We start from the raw sequence: 26,649 nt of genomic DNA, 5'->3' as shown, positions 1-26,649 counted from the left end.
TTACATTATTTCTTATTATGACCACAAAGTCATATTTAGAAAGATGCACATATTTTAATTGGAAAACTAAACAAAATGAAAATTTAACTCAAGAGTGGTTCGTGCCGGGTCAGTTTTACTCTTATTGCATGTACTTCGATGTAAGTTGCCATTGTTTGTTTTACGATTTTATTGTAGTTTATAGAAGTTTTATATATATATATATATATATATATATATATATATATATATATATATATATATATATATATATATATATATATATGTATGTATGTATGTATGTATGTATGTATGTATGTATGTATGTATGTATGTATGTATGTATGTATGTATGTATGTATGTATGTATGTATGTATGTATGTATGTATTTATGTATGTATGTATGTATGTATGTATGTATGTGTGTGAGTGTGTGTGTAAATATATATAAATATACATACTAACTCCCACTGAAAATATTATCATTTGGAAATATATATTATGTTAGACAAAACGTACTTTATAAATAGCTACAAGCAATGCAACTCGGGAGCAATCTCAAAAAAGAATAGCGAAACGTAAAAATTAATAAGACAAGTTTATTTCATTTTTTATTCTTATTTGGAAATATATATTATATAAATGCAAAATACTATTTAATGCTAAAATTTACTTTTTAGCAATCTATATAGGCACATCCATATTTTTTTGTAAACAAATTTTATCTTGTATTTCTTTGAAATTTATTTTGAAGGTTTAGAGTTTATAAAAATAAATAAAAATGTCCGGAAGGAAATATTTAAACGGTAGTCAAAAACAAAAAATAAAATAACAGAATTTAAATTTGCAAGCTTTTCCAATCCAACGCTGCTGAAGTAGGTTAACCATTCAAAGAAATTACATGCTCGGAAAAGGTAAATGTAACTGATGATCTAGAACTAGATGAAGTGTATACTACTCAGGACAACGTAAACACTGAACCGAAAATCTTGTTCAGGAAAAGGGCTGCATGCAAGAAGAGATAGAAAAGTTGTCTGAAATTACTGATATTACTGATGTAAGAGTAAACTATAGCGATATAGGATATTTGCCAAAGTTAATTAAATTAGTTTTGAGTTGATTGATGTTGAGTTGATTAATGATTAGTCAATTTTTGCCTAAACCACTTATCTTTGCTTTTTTCAAAATAAAAAGGAGTTTGATATCCAGAGTCTAAGCAAAGTTATAAAAATCAAATCAGATTTTTTTAGTAAATTCATGAAAAACGATCAAACAGCTGTAAGATCCTGGCTTTGCTATTCTTTATGCAAAGGAACAGCAATTTGTTTACGATGCAAATTATTTCCACATTCAGAAAAATTGCAGCGTTAATATCTTGTGTCCCATCAAGAGTTTGATGACCATAAGTAGACCATGATGATTTACCTCATACAAAAATCGAACAAGAGCACAGTAGACTCAGAAGGAAAAGCGCAGGCTAGTAAAACTGCAAAATATTACTTCAATATTTTAGATCGGGTAGTAGCAGCAAAAACAATTTTATCTGAAAGAGGTTTGCCACAAAGAGGTCATAACAAAAAGTGGGTTTCTCCACACAATGGAAATTCTACAGGCCTTATGGAACTGATTTCAGAATTTGATCCTTTCTTAAAAAAACATTAAACAAAGTGTCAAACTGGGGAAATGAAATCGACTACTTACTTATTCAAAACAGTATATGAAGAGATAGTGCAGTTCATAGGAAAAAATGTTTTAAAACGAATTATTGAGCAGATAAATTTTGTAAAAAAATATTAAACTCTTATTGATTGTTACAAAATATTATACCCTTATTGAAAAGTATTTCAGTTTTTTAATTATGCAGGTCTTCAAATTGAAAAGATCCGTGGACAATCATACGATAACGCGTCAAGTATGTGTGGAAAATATACAGGCTTTTAAGCACGAATAAAAAGAATGAGTGCTGTAGCGGATTATGTCCCTTGTGCAGCGCATTCTTTTAATTTGGTTGGAGTAGAGGCAGTGTGCGTTGTAATGGAAATAACAGGATATTTTAGAATTATTTAACACATTTACATCTATTTCTCTGCATCCCCACACCGTTGGAAAAATTTAATTAAAAGAGCATCATTAGCATTTTTGCTTAAAAATTTAAGCATCACTAGATGGTTTTGTTATGAGTTCATGCGGTTAAAGTTAGCTATCAAAAAATACTCGATACCCTTCAATATATATTTGATGAAAGTTATGAAAAAGCAGAATGTAAATTAGAGGCAAAATGAATATATAAAAGATTTACGTAGTGGGAAACAGCACTTTCAAATGTATTATGGGAAATAATCTTAGAGCGATTTAACAAAGTTAACAAAAACTACAAACCCATGGTTTAGATATATGTGAAGGATATACTTTCCTCCATTATCTGGAGTTATATATAAAATCTTTATTTGAAAGTTTCGAGCCAAAGTTAACAGAATTTGAAAAAATATACAATTTTTAAAACTTACATAACAAAACCAATAACAAATTGCTTTTATAAAAAATAAATATAGATCAACAATGACGGATGAAAGGTTAAATAACCTTTATATTCTGTCAATTGAATATGTTATCACGAGACCCGCGCAGTGGTCCAAATGGTGGACAAAATAAAAAAACTATTTTTCGGGACTAAAAATGTTTTATAATTTTTTGAAACTAGAATGATATTCAAATCAAATGCAAAAGACTAGAGATCATTATCATACATAGTTAAAAAATGACAACCTTTCAAAGTTTTAAAAAACGTATAAAAAAAAAGTTCATACCGCAGACTTAAATTTTTCACATACGTTTTTTAATTTGATATTTATGAACCAGATTTAGTCGAAAATGAAAAAAATCTTTTATTTGCTAAGAAATTGAATTAAAAAAATTAAAATGATATTTCAATATTTTTTTTTTTTTTACGTTTTTTAAACTTCTAAAAAAACAAAATATAAGGAAACGGTTTATTTTTTCATTTCACCTAAACAAATTATTAACAATGTCATTTTCATGTACTTTGATGTATGTTTTTTTACTATGCCCTATCTCACTACACAATTTGCATTGTATTCGACCTTTGTTCCGTTGCTCAGTAACTAAAGGATCAGAAAGCACACAGAGTCTTTTAAAACAATCTTCCATGTTCAGCAACTGATTTGTTTTCTTAATAATTTTTCTCTAAACATTCTCAGTTGTTTGTTATTGGCTGGTATGCCTTCCTCACTCCATAATTTAAGTCCTGTGTCATTATTTAGCTCAATTAGCTCTCAAACATGTCCTAATAACTTATAAATAGTCGGTGTCAAGCTAACCCAGGACCAGGGCCGGCTCAATAGCGTTGCCAAGCACCACTTGGCCACAAGCGCCGCTTCAAAGGGGGCGCCAAAAAAATAAAAAATTCAAAATTCAAAAATAAAAAAAATTAAAAATAAATATAAATTAAAAATAAAATAGTTTTTAGATTAAGATTTTAATTTTATAAAAAATTTTTTAAAGAAAATTTTCCATAATTGTGGGAACTCTAAGAAACCAGTTTATACAGTACTACTGGTATAATCTACATTTAACAGGTTTTTGCTTTTGAAGCTAACTTAGTTTAATGCATGTTACATTTCTTACTCTTTACAAATTTAAGTGAACAAAATAATGTTTCAAAAGAGGGTATAAAAACAACCATAATGTTTGGAAAAAAAAAATCAGGAGCTCAAAACCTAAAAAAAAACGAAGAAAAAGATGTTTCTCTGTCAAAGTTTGGAGAAGGATTTGAAAACTTGCTCAGAATTTGTGTCAGTACCATCTACTAATTCCAAAAGTATTCAAAACATTCAGGTAAGAAAATCAAACATTTAACAATTCATCATATATTAAATTTGACTAGAATATCATTAAAAGTTTGAGTAATATTTAAAAATTTGATTACAGTGTGAGCGATCAACTAGCCAAAATGATCTCAATTGTAATCATTCTGAAGCAAGCAACCAAATGGACGCCGTCATTGAGTCTATAACATGCGCAGTTGAAACAGAAATCTCCGATAATTACTTGGATGTTGGAAGCTGGCCTAAAAATATTGTGTCATTGACAGATCTACTGGTCAAAATTGGTCCAATTCAAATAATGGATTTTGACTTTCTTTTCACTTGTCAAGAAGGAAGAAAACGAAGATTTAATATAAGTCATTATTTTCGGCAGCTACCAAATGGGGAAAAGTATAAACGTGAGCTGGCTAGTTTATTCTAAAACAAAAGACACTGCCTTTTGCTTCTGTTGCAAGCTCTTTTCTAAAAAGATTACTGAGGTTTCTGGTGAAGGCGTATCAAAATGGAAAAACTTAAATAACAGATTAAATGCTCACGAGACACGTTTAGATCATTTGAATTGTTATATGACCTGGCATGATCTTATTAAAAGGTTCAATGGATCATCTACAATTAATGCAGTTCAGCAGAGACAAATGGACGAAACTACAAAACACTGGCGGCATGTCTTAGAGCAACTTTTTTCCATTATAAAATTTCATGGGTCCCAAAATGGAACTTTGCGAGGGGCTTCAGATAAACTTTATGATGACAATAATGGTGCATTTTGAAAATAGTGGAACTGCTTGCCAAGTTTGATCCTGTGATGAAAGAGCATATCAGGAGAATAAAAAGCAAAGAAACTTACAGTCATTACTTGGGTAAAAATATTCAAAATGAAATTATTCAAATTTCATCTAAAGCAGCCAATGAAAAAATAGTAGTTGATTTGAAGGCAAGCTGATACTATTCAATTATTGTTGGCTGTACTCCAGATATTTCCATACTGATTATCGAACTGATGAACAACTTCACCAAAGGCACCATATACCCTTGAGCCGACCCTGCCCAGGACATTTTTTGTCGGAGAAGAATGTTTGTCTCCTTACATATGTCTCTATATTTCTTTATGTTAATTTTCTGACCAAATAACATGGCACGAATAATATAAGATAACAAGAGACCATACCGCTCTGCTAATGTTCTGTCATGTTTATTTGAAATGTAATCAATAATCAGTTTTCTAATTTTCTTATTGTAAAGAAGAATTCTAGCTACATTGCTAGTTGTAGTACTACCCCCTTGACCTGATGAACCTGCAAAAATCCCACTTGATTCCTGTTCTTTTGCCTATTAACTCCTGTATTTATTTATTTTTCTCTATTTCAAGGAAGTGGGTAGTACTGACTGTCTTAGGCTCTGTCCATGCGTGGACTCATGCAGCCATATGAACCACCTCTTACATGAAGTGGTCAAATCCACGGAGTAATGTATGTAGTGCTTGTACAGACCTTGCATTAGATCCAGCTATTGGACTTGCTGTTTCCCCATGGTGAATATCATAATCTTTTGACTTTTTAGTTAAGAAACCATCTTCATGAACTAGGTCCAAAAATATATGCTCAATGGTTTCAATGTCTCTATTAAAATGGATCCCTGTTCAACTGTACATATACATTGTTTCTTAGATAAATCACAAAGATCACAGTAGGCACCTCAAAGGCGCTAATATATTTTTGATGCTTTTCTGTCAAAACTGTTTGCAACAATGTTTACTTTAATATTCAAATATTGTCCATTGAAGATAATAATGTAACCTTCTGCTTTTATTGGTTTGATTTCCGCATAAAAAATGGTTAAATATTGTGCATTCTCACTTAATCTTTTCCCATTTGGAGCATCAGGGGCCTCTGTGAAAAATCTGAGTTTGAGGATATTTGTTCCCAAATTAATTTATTTCTATCAGCATAAGAGTTTAAAAGTTTTAGAGGACAAAACATTCCCATGATTGTATTATTGGTATTTACATCGTGTAGCTAATTATACATTGTGCGTTCTAATTCTGAATGTTCATCAAGTTCGGTAATATTCTCCAACTTTTTAAACACTGTAGATAATATTTGTACTGAATTAACAGTTTTATCTAATATTATTTTGAAAACTCTTTGTTCTGCATAAAAAAAAAAAGTTAAGCAGAACGAATGAAAAAACACAAATGTTATGAAATAAACAGATGCCGTATTCCCCACTAAAGTTGTTTGCACCCTGAAAACAAATTTATGGTGATAATTATAGCCTGAAACGGTTAAGTTATTAGACAAAAAACATAAATCAGCAATAAAAGACATTGCAAGCCAATTCAAATGACACCTAAACCATTAATCAGTCGAAGTTCTCTAAGCTTATAAAGTGGGCTAATAATTTGATCGGGAACTGTATATATATATATATATATATATATATATATATATATATATATATATATATATATATATATATATATATATATATATATATATATATATATATATATATATATATATATATATATATATATATATCAATAATAATTTTAACTAAAACAGCCTCTTTAATATTATTTTAAAAAAACCTGCAGAACTCAGTTAAAAATCAATACTTAATAATTGTCAAAAAAATCATATATAGCATAAATCTGATGCAGTAAAAAGTTTAAGCATAATATAAACGATCAGACATTGTTTATCACAACAATAAAATGTCAAACATGGTTTATCTCTACAATTGGTTAAAAAAAATAATCAAAATGATTGAATTATTTTTTAGCTATTGATAAACTTATATGCAGTTTGTATGTCAAATTTATTTTATCAACTGCATCCTTGTGAGTATGAAGAACCAGTAAGTTGTTTATCAAATGTAGATTTTAACTTATTTCAAAGCCAAGAAAAACTATTTATTAAAAGATAAAAGTGTTAGCATGACAAAAATTAGCTTTGCAATCCACTTTCAACTTAACAGTGATAAAGCTCATTTGAAGTCATCCAAACTTTTGAAAAAAGAGGTGAGAAAATCAGTAATGACTTTTTTGGTGTCTCAACCAAGTGATGCCACAGTGCTAGAAAGTAAGGCAGTTAGTGTTTCAGCTAAAAATTAGTGAATGTTGAATGCAAAAAAATAATTGCAGATGATTTTCTAGCAATCCCTTTTAATTAAGATTAATGTAAATCTTATATCTAGGTTAATCGAAGTTTGATTGAGCAGGTCAAACACAGGCCAAAAAAAGAGTTTTGTGAAAACTAGAAATCTTTTTCTTTTTCTTGGGAATTTAGAATAAGCAAAAAATTTGAGGTGAGGTGAATCCTCAAAAAGTACCAACTAACTTCTAAAAAAAAAAAGGTCCGCAAAATGAAAATTTAACCGACTGAATTGTGTCAAATAGCCGACTGAATTCTTAAATAAACCGACCATAACTTGAAAATCATCTTCTTTGGGGTGGGGAGGGAGGGTGTGTTACACCCACACACGCCTCCGGGCACAATTCGAATAATTTGCCAATGTTATTTCGTCGATTGGGCCAACACAAGCTTACTTGCTGGGTAATAGTTGGAGTTAAATTAATTAATAAATGGAGTTATTTTTCACGGAGCAGTCTTTGTAGTAGAATAATTTTCGCTTAATATTATAATTTAAATTTAACCAATCACACTCCACTTTTATCAAAAATTATCCAATGGTATTGTTTTACAACGTCATAAGTAATTGAAGCATTGCAAGTATAAGATGGAAGTTTAAAAAATTCGGAAACAATAATTAAAGCAAGTTTGTTGTTATTTCTTTATGTTGTGCTTTTTGAATGACTATTAATAAATTTTTAGATTAGAATTGAATTAATAAATTTCTAGAGTATCGGTAGTATTTTTTGCCGGATTTACAAATGGGTATTTTATATCTCTATGTTTGGAGTAGAGCAATTTGTTCTTAAATCCAGCAAAAATACTACAACGCAAAGTAAAATCCTGGAGAGATAGAATTAGTTCCTTGCCGAAAAAACGTTCCTTAAGAACGTAACAAACCCCTAGCCAAACGGGGAAGCAAAAGATTAACCAAGTAATAGAAATTGTCTAATACTTTGATATTTGATTTGATATCTAGAACCGAGGGAACTGTTTCAGTTGCCTACCCTTATCATTTTTATGATTGACTTCAATAGAGAATTTTATGCCGAATAAAAATCATATAAAAGCATTGACCTGAAAATTTGAGGAAAGCACTCTAATTTGGTGTTAAAGTTTTCAAAACCTTCACTAAAAACGGTAATGATCGCCATTTTCTTCATACTCGAATATAAATAGATTCTTTTCCTTAATTAATTAAAAACAGCCCGGTTTTTATTAACACGTTTTAGAAAAACTATTTAAAGCAAATCCATTAGTTTCTAATCGATTCTAACCCAAACCCTAACCCTATCCATGTACATTAATTGCGCCAATCCCTATTTGTCTGTCGATGTATGCAGTGGCGGATCTAGCTTTTTGGGGGCCCAGGGCTTAAAAATAGCAAGGGGCCCTAGCCCTACACGAATAAAGATTTTTAATTGATTATGCTATTAATTGATTTTCGGTTCATTATTTAAATAAAATGAAAGACAATATTAAAGATTAATTGTTTTTATTATTATTATTCCTATTCACTAACAATCACAAATATCGTAAATATTTAAGCATAATAAATTCATAACAAAAACAAGTTATTTAATTTTAAAATTTTTAATGACGCAGTTTTCGAACCTTTTTTAGGGCATATTCCTTTATAACCTCATCGTAGTTTAATGACTTTGTAATTTTATGTTCTATGGATAGAAGCATTAAATCAGCCATTCTGTCATCACTCATTGTATTTCTTTGCTTATTTTTAATATAGCTCATTCTGGAAAATGATCTTTCTGCTTCACAATTGGTTATACGCATTGTAAGGAAAATTTTCATTACTGTGTACAAATTCGGAAAAGTATCGATAAGGTGTTAGTCATAAATTACTTTTAAAATTTCAGCACATTTAGTTTGGCTTTGCTCGTTAACTACAATTATGTTAATATATTCTTTAAAATGAATGCATTCGTTTTTCAGCGTGGCAAAATCTTCAATATCCTCTTTATAAAGCTTACATGCATTCTGCATACTGGATTCATCTATTATTTTCGTTTTCTTGTTTCCAATATCAAATAAGAATTTAAAATTCTCAGAATTTTCCTTGTATATTTTTTTTCTTTTTTGAAATTCATTTTGAAATTTGTCCAAAACGACATTTAAGATTTCAATTTTAAATTTGTTTTTCCCTGTTAAGTTGCTCCCACACCCTGTTGTACCGTCTGAGTATCTTAGTATTCTTTTTCTTTTATCTTTATATTTCGAACTAAGGTCATTAGTCAAAGTTTTTGCTAATATCTCGTATTGGGTCAATTTGGTATCGATATTGTTTCTTTTTTCTTTAATGAATCCTTCAAGTGATGAAAGAAGAGCGGAAGCGTCTAACAAATCTAGTCCGGCTGTCTGTAATTTTTTATTTACTTTATTAATTCTTTCCAAAATTTGTTCCCAAAAAATAACCAAAATTCCATTTTCCAATGAAGTCATTTTTGAAAATAATGTCTTTGCTTTTTCTCTTTGGTTCATTTTTTCTTGATCATCGTTTGCAATTGATTTTAAAACCGTTAAAATTTCTTCATAATTATTTTTTAAAGCTTTAACAGCTTCATAATGGCTGCACCATCTGGTTTTGCCTAAATTTTTTAGGGTGTGCGTTTTCTCATTTAATTTTAAAGCGTCAGTAATTGCATTCCATTTTTTAGTAGAATTTGAAAAAAACACAAATAATTGCTGAATTGTACCGAAAAATATTACAACTTCATGCACAACTTTTGCGGCTTCTATCCCTATCAGATTTAAACTATGTGCTGCACACGGTGTATATACTGCCAACTGATTTTCTCTCTGCAGTAGTGCCCTTAAGCCGTTATATTGGCCTGACATGTTGGCGGCATTGTCGTATGATTGGCCGCGACAATTTCTGATGGACAAATTATTTGTATCTAATATTGTTTTAACTACATTTAGTAGAGATTTTCCATTATGTGAAGTGATTGGGGTAATTGTTAAAAATCGCTCGAATACATCGCCTTGATAGCAATATCTTAGTATAATAGCGAGTTGATCAACATGCACCACATCCGGGGTTGAATCAACAACAATCGAATAATATTTTGTCGAATTGACTTTCTCTATAATTGTTTTTGTCAAATTTTTCGCCATTAATGTAATACTTTCTTCATACACAGTTTTGGTTAGGTAAGAAACAGAGTGTTTTTTTCCTGAACATTTCTGTATGTGCTCTTTAAGAAACGGATCGAATTCAATCAATTCCAAACAGCCCATACAATTGCCATTATTTGGAACACTAAATGTTTCATTGTGATTTTATAAAATTTATCTGATTCCTGCTCTAATTCTTGCATTAATTGTTTATCGATTGTATTTTTCCTTTCTTTTTGCGTTGTCCAATTTATAACGGCGTTCTTGTGCGGCGTAGAATTTTCGTGGAGTATGACATATTCCTATCCATGTTTCCAATCAGAGAACCCTTTGGAACATGCTTGTACGTTTATAGAAAATAATTTGCACATAAAAAAATATATGTTTCCTGTGCTTTTCGAATAACATATCCAATTTCTTGACACTGGCTGTGCATTTTTAAGCCGTTTTTTAAATAGTTCTTCGGAAAAATATCGATTTTGTGTTTTTGAAATTCTGCACGAAGCTGCATAATCACGTTTATGGAAACCCTTATTTTGAAAATATGTCGTATCTTTGGTTAAACAAAAATTAATGAAATCGCTATTTAATATATCCGGCCATGTGCCCAAATTACAAAAATTATCTTCGGAGGGCAGTTCAACGATGTATGGGGATGTTTGAATTTCTGATGATTTAAATATTGAAACATTTTGATCATTATTTTTATCTTTAATTTGAGCTGAAGATGTTTCGTCGATCTGGGATTGGATTGAAAAGAAGTTGGTTAATGTTTTACATTTTTTTATTGCGTCTTGCTTCTGTTCTGCTAATTTTCTTTTTTGACACCCACTTTTGTATTTACGACCCGTCATCGTTAAACCTATATAGAAATAAAATTTATATAATTTTATTTAATATGTTATAATTTTAATACCGAGCGAATGAAAAATAATCAGTGGAATTTGCACAAAAATAAACTTAATCATTCAAAGCTGAGTCGCAGGTGCACTATTTTTACAAAAGCTAGCAAAGACACTTAACAATTTTTCAATACAAAAGTATTTGAACATCATCGTAACGATAACAATGCCAATACAATTTTTATTCTCTATTCTAAAAATTTAGTTTTCGTTCGCTTAAATTTTCACATACACTTACTTATGTTTGAAATAATTATTTAACCACTTTTACATTTGATAAATGAATATTCACGATAATGTGTAAAATTTCTCTTTTTATACGGGCCCCTTACTGGTCGGGGCCCCGGGCTTTAGCCCTATTAGCCCATATATAGATCCGCCACTGGATGTATGTACATCTAAAATGCTGTCTCAAAGATTTTTAATTAAAAAATATTTATTTATACTCATAATATTTAACTGAATTTTAATAAATTTTAATAATGACGACAATAAAAACCAGGTTGCGTAATTAAAGAAAAGATTCTCTATCCAATGTACCGTTCCCTCTATAGAAAAAAACCGCGGTTCATTTTGGTCTTTGTATTCACCGAAAATAAATAAATTATCAAAACATATTATCATGTCAGCTATAAAAAAAGTTGATTGCTATGAAACTAGTTTGGAAAATGATTCAAATACTATTAATATTGATGCATGTTTTTTTAAAAACATTTCAATCGCTACTCAACCAGTATTTCGAGAAACATCTAGTCAGTTTAACCAAATAGATGCTGAAGAAGTTGTACAAGAACAAATAAGCTCTTGATCAAGATGTCTTTCCTTACTACCTAATATAAGCCAAGAAAAAATACACAAGTATTTAATTATAGACGATAGTTCGACTGATTTCGGAGGTAGAGGTGCTTCAAAGCATAAAATCTCTGGGTATCAGCTATTTAAGGAGAACTTCGTTAAAAATTTAGTTGTAAAACCTAATGTCAAGATTGAAATTCTTTTCTTGTTAGAGCTAACGTTTCAGCTTCAATGAAAAAAAATCAGTACCTTATTTATGTACATTTTTGTCAAAAAGAAGGAGATATTTTGTATGCTAAATGTAATTGTAAAGCTGGTATGAGAGGATGTTGCAAGCATGTTGCTGCAGTATTATTTCAGTTAAATGAATATAAGCAATTAAATTTAAACTCTGTACCATTCGATAAAACATGCACAGTAGTGTTACAACAATGGCATGTTCCTGCTGAAGGAAAAAATTCAGAACCAATTAAGCTTTCTAAAGTTTCCTTTGAAAAGAGTGATTTAGAAAAGGATTTAAACAACTCACGAAAGCGTCCTTTTGTATCAGGAAATAGAAACTTTTGTGCAACCCCAATTTTTGCACATAATCCAAGCGATGAAAAAATTAAAAAACTGTCTGATAGTTTATATAATCGAGAAGAAGGAATAGCATTTGCAAATCTTTTAAAAGGAAACAATTATCATTCTACATTTTACTATGAAACATCAATATCTGAATATCAGCTAAATGTAAAAGAACTCTATTTAAATTCTGATGTCATGTTTAATCTTGTTGATAACATAATTAATGGATTTGAAGTAGAATTCAGTGATTCATTTGAATTTGATGAAACTCAATTGATGTATATGTCAAAATATTTAGTTCTATCAAAAGAGAAAATAAGACTTTGGAAAGAGCTACTTTATCACAATCTACAAGTTTATGGCTTGAAGAAAGAAAAAAACGCTTGACATCTTCAAACTTTGGTTTTGTTATTAATAGACAAAAAAAGTATATTTCCTGCCTCTATTTTGAATAGAATTTTGAAAAACAATAAAAAAAGCTCTTGCAACAAAGCTTGTAATTGGGGTAAAATAATGAAAACACCGCAATAAAAAAGTATGAAAATATAAAAAACGTATCAGTAACGAGATGTGGATTTATCATAAACCCAAAATGGCCTTGGCTCGGTACAAGCCCTGATATAATTGTATTTGTAAATGAAAAAATAAGGGCTGTTGAAATCAAATGTCCTTATTCAAAAAAAGATTTAACTATAGCTGAAGCTTGCCTAGATAAAACATTTTTTCTTTCTGTTGTTGATGGTAAAACAATGCTTAAACAAAATCATGTTTATTTTTATCAATGTCAAAGTGTTATGGCATTATTAGAGGTCACAGAAATAGAGTTTATAGTTTATACTGAAAAAGATGTTTTTATCGAGAGTATTAAATTTCTTAAAGAGCAATGGGAAAAAACTTCTTTACCAAAATTAACTAAATTTTACTTTGAATTTATGCAAGAAAATATATTTGCAGTTTAGATTAACTGTTTTCCTATTTTTTACAAACATTTTATTTATCTGAAACAAATTGTGGCAAAAAGTTTGCTAAATAACAACAAACTATCCAAGTTTTATTAATTTCTGGTGCCATAGACAATTTAAATGGTGTTTGTAAAATGTGATAATTTTTTATTCGCTGTATTGCTCTTTCTACCTGAATACGAACAGCAGCAATTTTTCTAGTTTCATTCTCATCTTCTAGACTGAGTTGAGCTGTTCCATTTAGAAATGGTGGTATATTTAATGAAACGTTTTCCGGTAAATCATCAGCAATATCAAAACCTCTATCTGCCATTACACTGTCTCCTGGTTCAAGCAGGTTGTATATGCCACAATCTTTAGTAATTTGTTTGTCCGAAAAACGACCACAGTATAAATCAGAAACAAAAGTTATGGCTCCATTTGGTGCTATTCCAATTAATCCTTTTGCTGTATTTTTATGTTTATAATTAGAAAAAGTTGGAGACTGGCTTCGAAAAGATGTAGGCATTTTGATAAACAGTTCAGTGCAGCCTGAGATTACCCTTGTTGATTCATATTTTTCTTTAAAACATTTTGGCATTGTTTCTATTACAGTTTGTTTTGTTGCCCAAATTGGTAGCATACGCATTTGAGAATGCAAAAAATCAGTCCATGTCACTATGGTTCTACTAACATGACTTGAGGATATGTCAAAGCGCAGTGCCATGTCTTCAACCAAAAGGCCAAGTCGAAATCTTGTTAAAACTAAAAACAATTCAGACTCTGAACTCATTATGCGTCCTCTTCCCTTTTTATTGTAATTAAAGTCTGTTGTTTTTTCAATGTTTGTATTTGACCCCCAATATATAAGTTTGCTTGCAGCAGGTTCTAAATATTCTAGTAAAACTTTAAATAGATTGTATGATTCAAAGCCAGTATAAAATTTAAAGTGGGCTTGATTATGTTTAAATCTGTCAACTGTAAATTTTAATTGATTGATAGTGTGATTTTGGTTCATAATAATATTTTTTATTTCTTTCTTTTTAGTTTTTATAATGTTCAGTTTGTCCTTTAGGATATTAATTTCTTTTTTTAACTTTTCAGGTTCGGTTTCTTCAAATGAAAAATTAACATCAATTTTTTCGTTTTCAATTTCGTCTATTTTTTTTTTTATCCAATAGAACTATTTACTGTGATTCTTGGTTTTTTTATGTTGTCTTTAACTTGTTTTGACAGTAAAGATGGACAGTTGTTCATATAAGTCTTTTTTCCTCCTGTAAAGTGGACTGAACAAACCCGATGAGAAGTAGAAGGAACAAAGTTTTACCTACTAATTAAAGATAGCCATTTTTTTCTCAAATTACTTTCTTTTGGATGATGTAAAACGATAAGTTTTTGTTTTTGAGCGAATTATTGTTGCATAATGGAACACAACAAGTTATGCCACCGCGGTATTTTGTTGTTGTTGTTGACTCAACAGTAATATTTTCTTTAATAGAATGAGTTATTAGTTTATCACAAGATATTGTATCATTTGAAATCATTTTGAAAAGTCTTTTTAAATTAAATTACTTGACTGTTTATTTTAAAAAGCTTTAACACAGATTTGTTTATTTTCGGTGAATACAAAGACCAAAATGCATTGCGGTTTTTTTCTATAGAGGGATCGGTCCATTGATTTCTAAATAAAAACCGATTAAATAACGTTTCGAGGTATTTAAAAAACGGTGAGTTTATGTAGATCGTGATTTTTGTTGTGATTACTACTTGATAATTGGAGCAGTTGTTAAAAACTTATCCAGTCAACTTTTAAGAGGGTAATCCATTTTTATTACAGCTTACAATCCACATTTCAAAATTTTTGTTTTTTCAACGCAAAGACGCCATTTTGACTTGCCGCTGGAATAATTGTACTACAAAAATTGTACAGCAATTTTAAACCATTTTCGGCTTCGTTCTCCCTCCAGCTATTATAAATCATACTCTATCTATTATAAATCGTACTCTAGATCACGGTGGCTTTGACTAGAAACAGGCACTTAAGATTTAAAAAAGTACTGGTTTCTATTAGCATTTAATAATAGTTAGAATCTAAGATAAAAATTGCAATAAAAATGAATTTAAAAAATGATTTTAATAGCTATTTTGTTTTTTATTTTTATCTTGAACAAAACAGCTGTTAAAATCATTTTTTAACTTTATTTTTATTACAATTTTCATCTTATATTCTAAGTGTCATTAAATGCTAATAGAAACCGACACTTATTTTGACGCAATTAAGCTGTAATTATTTTCAGCTAAGTTATGTAACACTAAGGTATTCGCTAGAAAGTTTTTAGATACAAAACTGACAATGTTGCTATTACTAATTTCAGTTTTTTAATTTAAGAAAATTGTATAACAATTACGATTTATGATTTGACGTAGTTTAGCCACGTCGTTTAGCCGGTATTTTAAAAACCTTTGGTACTTGTTACCAGCCAAAGCCACCATGATCTAAAATACATAGATAAGCATCGTTTCTACTTGTGTTTGGAACACACGTTGAGAAATTTTTAGCTTTTATAAAATAACGTATGTCTGGCGGTCACGGATTCTTGCTCTATAAGTAATAAGTAGTCTATAGTCCATAGTCTATAGTCTATAATATACATATAGTCTATAATATACAGTATAGTCTATAATATACAGTATAGCCTATAATATACAGTATGGCCTATAATATACAGTATAGTCTATAGTCTATAATATACATTTATAGATATATAGAGTCTACATTTATGTCGCGTATGATGGGAAAGTGACTGATTCTCATGAAATCACAAGAGGAGTTCCGCAAGGTTCAATTCTTAGACCTTAGTTATTTTTGATAGAATTTAATGATGTATCAGACGTTTTAAAACATAGCTCGATTATTAAGTATGCTGATGACACGGTTATTTTCGTAGCTGGTAATGACATTCAATTAATAAAGGAAAAACTACTTGAAGACTTAAACGGGATATTAGAATGGTTTGAAATAAATGATTTATTGTTAAACTTTCAAAAAGGTAAAACTGAAGCAATGCTTTTTGGAACTGCAAGAAAATTATCTAAATGCCGGTGCTTAAATCTACATATTAATGAAGTTTAAATAAACAATAAATATACAAATATTTAGGAATCCATCTAGATCCAACCCATTCACTTAACGACGATTTTAATGTTAAATGTAATAAGATCAGTGGGCGTATTAGCTTACTAAATAAAACACGACACCTAACAATAACAATAAACGCTGCTAAATTAATTTACGTCTCAATGGTCTTGGCAATTTTTCCTTACTGTGGTTTAATCAACATAAAACACACTGCAACCCAATTATACCGCATCAACCGTTTATATAGTAGAATAAACCAAATAATATTAAATGCAAATGAAATTTCAAACTTTAATGTAAATTTGCCGCATTTTAAAGAAGTCAATGAAAAAAAAAGCTGTAACTTGCGTTTTTAAGATCTCAAAGAAAGAACTTGGTTCATTTGTATTTCCTAACAGTTTTAAGGCAAATTGTCATTCAGGCAACACAAGAAACAATGAAATATCACTGACCATACCTAAAGTAAAGCTTGAATCCTTTAAGTAATTTTGTATAATAGTCTCCCATTCGCTGTTCGCCAGAGTAAGAACCTAAGAGAATTTAAAACTAAACTAATGGATATTTCTAATTTTTAAATTTTATTTTATTCTGTGATAAATCTACTAATGTTTTAATATTATTTTATATTCTTAAGTAACTGTTAAATTTATTTATATTTTAATGTATTAGGGCCCAATAGGATAACAGCCTAATTTATTGTGCTGATTTGGCATTAACCGTATAAATATTTTACAATAAATATATAAATATAAATAAATATATAAGTAAAGTTGTTTTCAACCAAATAAACAATATATGATTTTTTTTTTCTATTTAATTTTTCAAATAAATTTTTACAAACTAAATAACTATATTATAAGTCATTTTTAATTTTCTAACATTAAAATTATTTAAAATAAATGAAATTTGCAAATTCTTGATAAACAGCGGCATGCCAGGCCGCTCTGTGATAAATTAAATTAAAAGTTAAATTATAGTTTAAAATTGTTCAGCACTAAAAGCCGTTCCAATATTCATCAATTTTTAAGTACTTAAAAATTGAGTTTTTTAATGTTAGAAATAATAAACTTAAATTTGATTCAAATTTATTATTAACTTATTAACTAATATTGTTTATTATTTTGTAAATATTTATTTGAAAAGTTAAAAAAGATAAAAAAAAATTTTATATATTGTTTATTTTGTTGACAAACAATTTTTGTTTAAATTCAATTGTATATAAACATGTTTCAAATTCAATACATTCATACATACGTACATACATACATACATACATACATACATACATACATACATACATACATACATACATACATACATACATACATACATACATACATACATACATACATACATACATACATACATACATACATACATACATACATACATACATACATACATACATACATACATACATACATACATACATACATACATACATACATACATGCATACATACATACATACATACATACATACATACATACATACATACATACATACATACATACATACATACATACATACATACATACATGCATGCAAACATACATACATACATACCTAAATACATACACACATACATACTTACATATACAGGGCCGACAACACTAGGGGGTCAGGGGTACTGGCCTAACTTTTTTTCTAAAGGATCTTTTTTTTTATATTTTTATATATATTCTTTTTATATATATATATATATCTTTATATACATATATATATATATATATATATATATATATATATATATATATATATATATATATATATATATATATATATATATATATATATATACATATACATATATATAGCATTTCTAAGTAGTCTACATGCATATACATATATAAATTAAGTAAAGTTGTTTTCAACCAAACGATATATGGAATTTTTTTTTTTCTATTTAATTTTTCAATTAAATGCTGGTTTTCCCACACATGTACATACTTTCAAGTTATGTTCTTTACAACACTCGTATTTTTTACTTTTTACACTCGAGTAAAAATTATTCAGCTATAACTCACTATAATTTACTAAAGTATTACATGTTACAAAAAAAGTTCCAAGCCATTTTTTCTTTATTGATTACAAATACAAAACAAAACTATCTTTACCCAACTAATAATTAACAAAAAAATTTTCAATAAACAAAAAAAAGACTCAATAGCTTACCCATAATTCACATGTAGATCCACATTTGCATAACTTATTTATTCCAATCAATATATAAAACTAAAAACTCGACACGATCTTAAAAACAGTTGCTATAAAAAATACATTTTTTGTAGTTATATTGTACAGTAGCGGCTAAGTAAAAAAAGCCCGATGTTAAACAAGCCCTGGGTTTAGCACCTGTTTTTACCATAAAAAATAACATTAGTATAAATTGCAATTGAAAACTTCCTTGGTCCGGTTGTTAGTTTATTTAGAAGCCAAACACAACGATTACTATAATTTTTTAGAAATAAAGTTTGTTTTTAGGTTGATAATGGACAAAACAGTTTATCATTATTTGATATGAGCTATTCTACTTTATCTTATAATGAGGTAATACTATTTTTATTTGAAATATATCAAACAATAAGGGTTGTTTATTAGATTTAAGAGTCGTATAAATGTTATAATATAACATTGTAATTGTCTTATTGATTACTAATGTCGGTATTACTCCAAAGTGGTGTCACAATTACCCCGGTGGCTGCGGAAATACCGACACTGTGCTTAAATTACGAAAAACATTCATGTAACATTTGTAATGAAATAATTTTAAAACATTACATATTAATTTGATGCAGAAAATTAGGACAAATCGTTAGGTACTTTCACCAAAATCGTAACTAACCTAGAAAAAATTACAAAAATCAAATTGTGTTAAGGTGTCGGTATTCCCCCGGTCTACCCTATATATATTTTTTTAAATATTTTAAGAAGTATCATTAACAACTATTTTTTATTATTAATTTAATATTTGCAACATAATAATAAAAAAAATAAAACAGCAGCAACCTCTAGTCGTTACAATGCCTAAATGCATAATAATGTACAGTAAACTCCTAAATAGATATATACTCTTCTATACTAATTAAAAAACAACTAAAGAATAAGAAAATGTTTAAATAAACAATATTTATATAGTTATTTACTACTATATCTATTGCACAGTGAGAAAGTATGACCGGGGTATAAATTTCCGCAACCGTCTTTAATGTAACTAAATTTTTAACTCTTAAAACTATTGATAATTAACCAGTAAAAAACAAAAGCATTTTACGTTAATTACTTCGCTATATAATGCTAAAAGATGTCTAATTAGACAAGATGGTCAAAAAATAAAGTGGCAGTTTGATTGTACGAAATTTGTGGATGTAGCAAAGAAAAATAAATTCATCTGGGGTAGTAAAATATCCCGCCGTTCTTTAAGTTTTAAACGAATCGTTAAACATTAAAAAACGTAAACTATAAAGCACAAACAAATAATGAAGCGTTGATGTCAGAAAAAGTTTTACCAAAATTGGTCCCCAAGTTCTTGTTTTTACATTTTTGTCACTTCCCAGTTCATTTGGAATTCTATTAATCTCATAGGAATTCCCAATTAATGTTTACACTCGCAACGTTTGGCGGAACATTAATCTGGAACAAATGTTTCTGGAATAAAATGTTCACACGTAAGGTCAGTTTGACGATACATAAATGGAAAATCGCTAAATAATCCAATTGTCTTTAAAACTTAATAAAGTTTTAATTGAATAAAAATTAGCGCCAAGCAGTTTTGCGTACAACTTTTATTTTTAATAACTGTAATCAAGATGTAAAATTAAATGCCTATAATGCTCAGGGTTTTTATGTATAAATAGTAATTGCTATTGGGAGAAAAAATAAAAAAAGTGTATATATTAGCATTTTTTTAAACTAATGACTCTAAAAATTAAATAATCAAAAAAAGACAGAGAAATACACTGTGTACATTCTTATACCATCTTTCATGAATATTTTCATTTCATCTTTTCACAATATTTAATTTTATTTTGTTTACTGTTGCACATCCTTTGACTGCACTTTCAGTATCTGATAAGAACAAGATAAAAAGACAAAAGAGTAAAATTAAGTATTGATTACAGAGGTGTAACTCTGAATTTTTTTTTATATTGTGAAGAAGTCAAAAGAAAAAAAAAGTGGGTTCAATTTTCTCGAAACGCGCAGTTAACGACATGGCTGCTTGATCTAACAAACATTAAATATTTTAACTCGATATTTTTCTTTCGGATCTTTCAATGATTTATTTATGCTTTCATAATTTAGTTGTTTGGGCGCGTACTTTCTTCTCAAGCTTATGGCAACTGGAAATTTAATTTTATTTGGTTCCATTTCTAATTATTATGCCTATTATCTGGTTGAAATTTGATTAAATACAAATTATCTTATATTTTTTCATAAACTCGGTTGCACTTTTTTTATACAGTCTAGTGCAATCTCAAGTTGCATGTTTTTTGATTGCATCAATTTGCTGAAAATATTGATTTAAACCAATAAATAGTACCAGATGGCTAAGTAACTAAAAAAGGAATTTTTTGATTTATTTTGCCAGTCTTGTTGCTTCGGTCCTTGCTTTTGATCTTTGGCATTTTTAACCACTTCCACCAATACATCATACACTGCTGCTATTTGATAACAAACAGTTTTTATTTTTATTCTTACTGATATAGTGATTATATTCTTTATTACAATTTATTAAAAGTACAAAAATATATATTTGTAAATTTAAAACTTAATATTAAAAAAAAATTATATATACATTAATATATATACAAAATGTATATGTATGTATGCATATATATATATATGTGTATATATATATGTATATATATAAATATATATATATATATATATATATATATATATATATATATATATATATATATATATATATATATATATATATGTATATATATGCATATATATATATATATTTATATATATATATATATATATATATATATATATATATAATGTCATTTCCAGGCTGAATATAATACATTTCCAAATTGTTCAAAAGGTTGTGCAAAAGGACCTAGACCGCCATACGATGGCGATCTTGGTCCTTTTGCACAGCCTTTTTGAACCATCTGGAAATGTATTATATTCAGTCTGGAAAAGATCTTTCTGATATTTTCAATATGTAAAAAACTCATTTTTCAACTGAAAATATAAGTATATTTTCAGTTGAAAAAATGAGTTTTTTAAGATTTTGTTTAAAAGAATCAAAATTACATTCTTGAGAAAAATCTTTAGAAGTATTTAGAACAATACTATTCTGAATGAAATAAAAAATTTTCCAAACGTAGTCTCAAAAAATGGTTGTCGAATTAAATAATCGTTCCTTAAAATATATTCATTTCCATCTCTTTGTAAATACAAGTTACGAAAAAAAATGGGTGATGGGTGGGTCTTGCATTTATACATAAAACAAAGAATATTAAAAACATTTAACTCATATATATTGAGTGCTTTCATATCATATAAAAGAGGCTTGGCGTGAGCAAAGCGGTCCTTGAAATTTATAAGGCGTGCTATATGCTTCTGCTGCATAAAAATCCATTTAGTTTTATCAATATTTAATGATAATTTGTTTAATCTAAACCATTTGGAAATTTTAACTAGTTTAATGTTTATGTTGCTAAAAAGTGTAAAGATGTTATTATGAGAAAGAAATAAGTTAGAATCATCAGCAAACATAATTGTCATTAGGTTAAAAGCTTTGGTAGATCATTATTATATATTAGAAATAGGTGAGGTTCTAATATGAATCCTTGAGGATTTATATTAAAACATAAAATATTTAACAATTTAGATGATACGTCATTATCCTCATAAGCAAATTGTTTTCGATTATTTAGGTAACTTTTTAGCCAAATTAATTTATTTCTAGTAATTCCGTACTCTAATTTCCCGGAGGATCCATCACATCCCCATTTAGTGAGCAACTTGAGACAATTGTAACTTGTTGATCCTGACTTTACCTTCATAATACGGAAGACTGCATAGTGTAAAATATCTTGCAGATTGATTTTTTTCACCGTTATGCTGAATGCAGGCGAATAACAAGTCTTTTCTGCTTCACTTTATATAAAATATTTAATACTAAGACAATACAGAACTTAAATTCTTATCATCGAGTTTTTTTCTTAGGTACACATATTGGGATTTGGTTAGATCTGTTTCAATACACATACTCAATGAGTCATACCTTCTCTTTTGTAAAGTAAAGTGCACTTAAATTCTTATCATCGAGTTTTTTTCTTAGGTACACATATTGGGATTTGGTTAGATCTGTTTCAATACACATACTCAATGAGTCATACCTTCTCTTTTGTAAAGTAAAGTGCATTATCTGGAGTATGTTTTGTAGAACTATTATTTTTTCTTTTTTTTCCATATTTTAGATTATAGTAACAATCGACGCTTTGTCATTTTCACCCATGGATTGTAAACCTTGCACATAAGCGTTACGGACATGTCCCATTCCAAACTCCTAGACCAGTTCCATATTTCTTCGTTTCTTTATATTTTCCAAACATGGGGTATGCCAATAGCTACCCGCCTCCCATACCCTATTATTGGAGATTTATACCCCTCTCTAAAACTTCTTCGTTGGAAAGGGAGGGGGGGCGAAGTTATTTAAATTTTATTATAAATCATATTATTTAAAATTACTTTATTTTCTTTAGCAAAAGAAACATCATTTGGAAATATAAATATTAAAATTATGATATGTAAATATAATATAATATATTGCAATGCATAAATAAACCTTAATACAAGTTTTACAGCCCTTTCAGAACAATCGTTCACTACTTCAAGTTTACATACAAAATTGGAAAATGTTCTGAACTGGCACTTCTTGTTTAAATTTTAACTCGTTTGTCAAGTTTGACTGAATGCTGAAAATGATCAGGAACTGGTTCGGAGAGTAATGTTTTTGCAATGTTTACTTTCTCCACATCAGGAAGGGTAGGGTCTAGGAGAGGAAGTGGAACCAAAGTTTTATCTAAGTGTGTCTCTTCATTGACATCATTGTACTTTCAATTCCATTTAGAACTCTCTTGGAATCAGAGTAGCATTTCTCTACATATTCTTTGTACATTACCATTTGCTAATAGGCTTTTACATCCTGAAATGGTGCTGCTGAGGACCTTCTTTCTCCTTTTTTGAAATCTTGTTTAACTTTTCCTGCTTCTTTTGAGTTCTTACCCTTACTTTTCTTTAAATTCTCCCAGCTATTGATCAGATCAGTGATATGCTTCCTTTAATAATATATATAACAGTTTTAGTAAATATTACATTATCCAAATTTTTTGGTGTGTTTATGGTAACCTGTCCCTTTAATATGAAATAAATTTTGTTTGGCCTAACTTATAAATGGGTCAGTGAGTATCCCATCCTTGTATCCTCCGTCTATCATTGGTTTCTTAACTGCGAACATAATGCAGTTTTTAGGACAGCTACCAAGACCAGAACACTTTGCTGTTTGACGACCAATGGTACAAGCAATCAGATTTTTTGTTGGAGTTATTTTATCTCCAGATCGTCTAAACTGAAAGTAAAGTATAATGTCTGTATTTGTTGAAAACATAATTTCTGGAAGATTTTCTTTAAGATCCTCTTCTTCAAAAAGATATGCCCTTGTTTTAAGTTTTTTTTTTTTTGTTATTCACCTCCTCAAGGCCGATAAAGCCACTACAGATGAGGAGGCTACTTAATAGTGGTTATAATCCTCTCTCAACTCTATAACTCCGAAACACGAACCTTGACGAACAAGGCCGCTGCGCGGAGAAACAAGTTGAGCGCGGTACTACCAGGGACGTGGTGGGGATCGAACTCGGAACCTCTCACTTATGAAGCGAGCGCTTTACCACTACAGCACTACCGCATGTCTTGTCGATCCTGGCATCTTGGTAAACAGTAATTTGATTAAAGGAAACAATTGATATATTAATTCTTTGTTTAAGTCACATTTATTTTACGATAATAATTTTGTATATAACCGCAGATAGTATACCTTTTATAGATTGTTATGGATACACCACATACACACACATGTAAAATGAATGTAAAATTACGATAATATGTCTTCCGCAAATACGACGATATGTTAGTTTATAAAACCGCGGAAACAAATATATATTCTAAAATATTCAGGAATCAAAATGTTTTCATAATTTAATGTTTATATTGTCTTTTTTTCTAAAGAAAATAAAGTAATTTTAAATAATATGATTTATAAAATCATATTATTTAAAAAGCCATATTATAAAAAAAAAAAACATACTGAAACTTTTTAGTCCCTGTGTAATAAGGTTAACTAATAAATAAACTCAAATAATTTCTTGACTAAGAGGTAAACCACTGTTATTCAGAGTGACAGCCCTCTTATCAAGGATAAAACATCAGATTGAGCAGTTGTCAACCATTAATGATTATAAGCAAACCTTATTCAACCGACCAACTTGCAGCTCTAGCAGGCAACTGGCCAGTCCGAGGTCAAGTCCCTGTGTAATAAGGTTTAGTTAATCAAGAAATTTTTCAACATGTCTCCAAAAAAAGCAAATGAAGATGATTTAAACAACTTCAAAATGATGGTAGAAGCGTTAAAAACAAGAGTTGATGCCCTTGAGCAAGAAAATTCTGGTTTAAAAACCAGGTTAGCAGTATTAGAAGAAAAGAAAACAACTTTAAACAGTATAAATCATATGAATTGGAATGCTATTGTTAAAGATGACAAAAATAAATCAAAAGAAGAATTGAATGTCATGAATGCAATAGTCGATGTCAAAAAAGATAATGGAAAAAGAGAAAAAAATATAGTTACTGTTGGATTACCACTATCATCTGATTCTGAAGGTGAGAAACGTAAAGAAGAGGATAGAGTTCAAGTTGAAGAACTATTCACAGAAATGGGTGTTGTTAAGGATAAAATTCAACGTATTTTTGGATTTAAGGCAAAAAAGGATAGTAATAACAGCAAAAAATTCAACAGCAGTCCTATTTTAGTTGAATTAACAAGCAAAGATGATCAAATGAGTGTACTGAAATCAGCTAAAAAACTTAAAAATAACAATAAATTTACAAATATTTACATCAATCCTGATCAAAATGTAGCTGAAAGAAACCTTATAAGAAAACTGGCCAAAGAAAGAATAAACCCTTTCGATATGGGATTAGAAGCAACAGAGTTGTTGAAATCCTTATCAATAAACAACCATAATAAAAATTGCAATATTAAAAGATGTCTGTCTTGTTAGTACACCAATGCAACGTCTTTAAATAACAAGTATGAAGATTTAATGTTAGAAATTGAAGTTAAATAACCTCAAATAATAATGGTGTGTAAAACATGGTGGACAGATATCTCTTCAACAAATGAACCAGGTTATTCACTATATCGCAAAAGTCGTTTTCATACTAAAGGTAGTGGTGTTTGCATTTATGTTCACGATAGTATCAAATAGTATTTTAAACAATAATTGCATTGAGCAGGTATGGTGTTCGATTGATATAGCAAATGAACTGATATTATGTGGATGCATTTATCATACAGGTGATAGCAGTTTTGAAGTATGTGAAAACATAATAAAATCAATTAACTGTGCAACAGATTTAATTGAAAAAAGAAAAATTAATGGTTTATTGCTATGTCGCGATTTTAATTTTCATATGGTTAAGTGGAATGATGAAAATATTGGTATTGTTAATGACAATAACGAATCAGCTTCAGCGTTTATTGAATGTATACAAGATAATTTTCTGCATCAAAATGTAATAAAACTGACATTTCAAATGAACGCAAACCAACAAATAAATGTTCTTGATTTAATTTTAACTGAATCAAATGGTAGAATATTCATGTTAGAACACTCTCCACCTCTAGGAAATATACAACATGGTCATCATATGTTAGACTTCAAATTTTCTCTAAAATCAAAAGATAAAACAAAAAAGTTAATTAATCAAAAATTTATGTTCAATAAAGGAAATTATGATAAATTATCTAAATATTTTAATGATTATAATTGGGAAAAAATGTTTGAAAATCTCGATGTAAATGAGTGTTATCAAAAGTGGTTAAAAATTTATAATAAAGGATGTGATGGTTTTATTCCGAAGCTTCAGTACGATGAAACATTTAGACGTAAACTTCTATGGATGACAAA

General features: G+C 28.9%; 1 protein-coding gene across 1 annotated transcript in view; it reads left to right on the top strand.

Annotated features, from left to right (window-relative positions):
• The window catches only part of LOC100207579 (uncharacterized), a 176,503-nt gene continuing 149,854 nt past the window's right edge, over positions 1-26,649 (top strand). Inside the window, exons 1-2 of the mRNA XM_065806065.1 lie at positions 1-140; positions 18,923-18,988. Of these exons, the coding sequence (XP_065662137.1) occupies positions 18-140; positions 18,923-18,988 (189 nt within the window). The 5' untranslated portion in view covers positions 1-17. The remainder of the gene's footprint in view (positions 141-18,922; positions 18,989-26,649) is intronic.

The sequence above is a fragment of the Hydra vulgaris genome, chromosome 09 (genome assembly GCF_038396675.1).
Source record: "Hydra vulgaris chromosome 09, alternate assembly HydraT2T_AEP".
In the NCBI taxonomy this organism is placed as follows: domain Eukaryota; kingdom Metazoa; phylum Cnidaria; class Hydrozoa; order Anthoathecata; family Hydridae; genus Hydra; species Hydra vulgaris.
The sequence above is the reverse complement of the archived record's forward strand: the minus strand, read 5'-3'. Positions and strand labels throughout refer to the sequence as shown.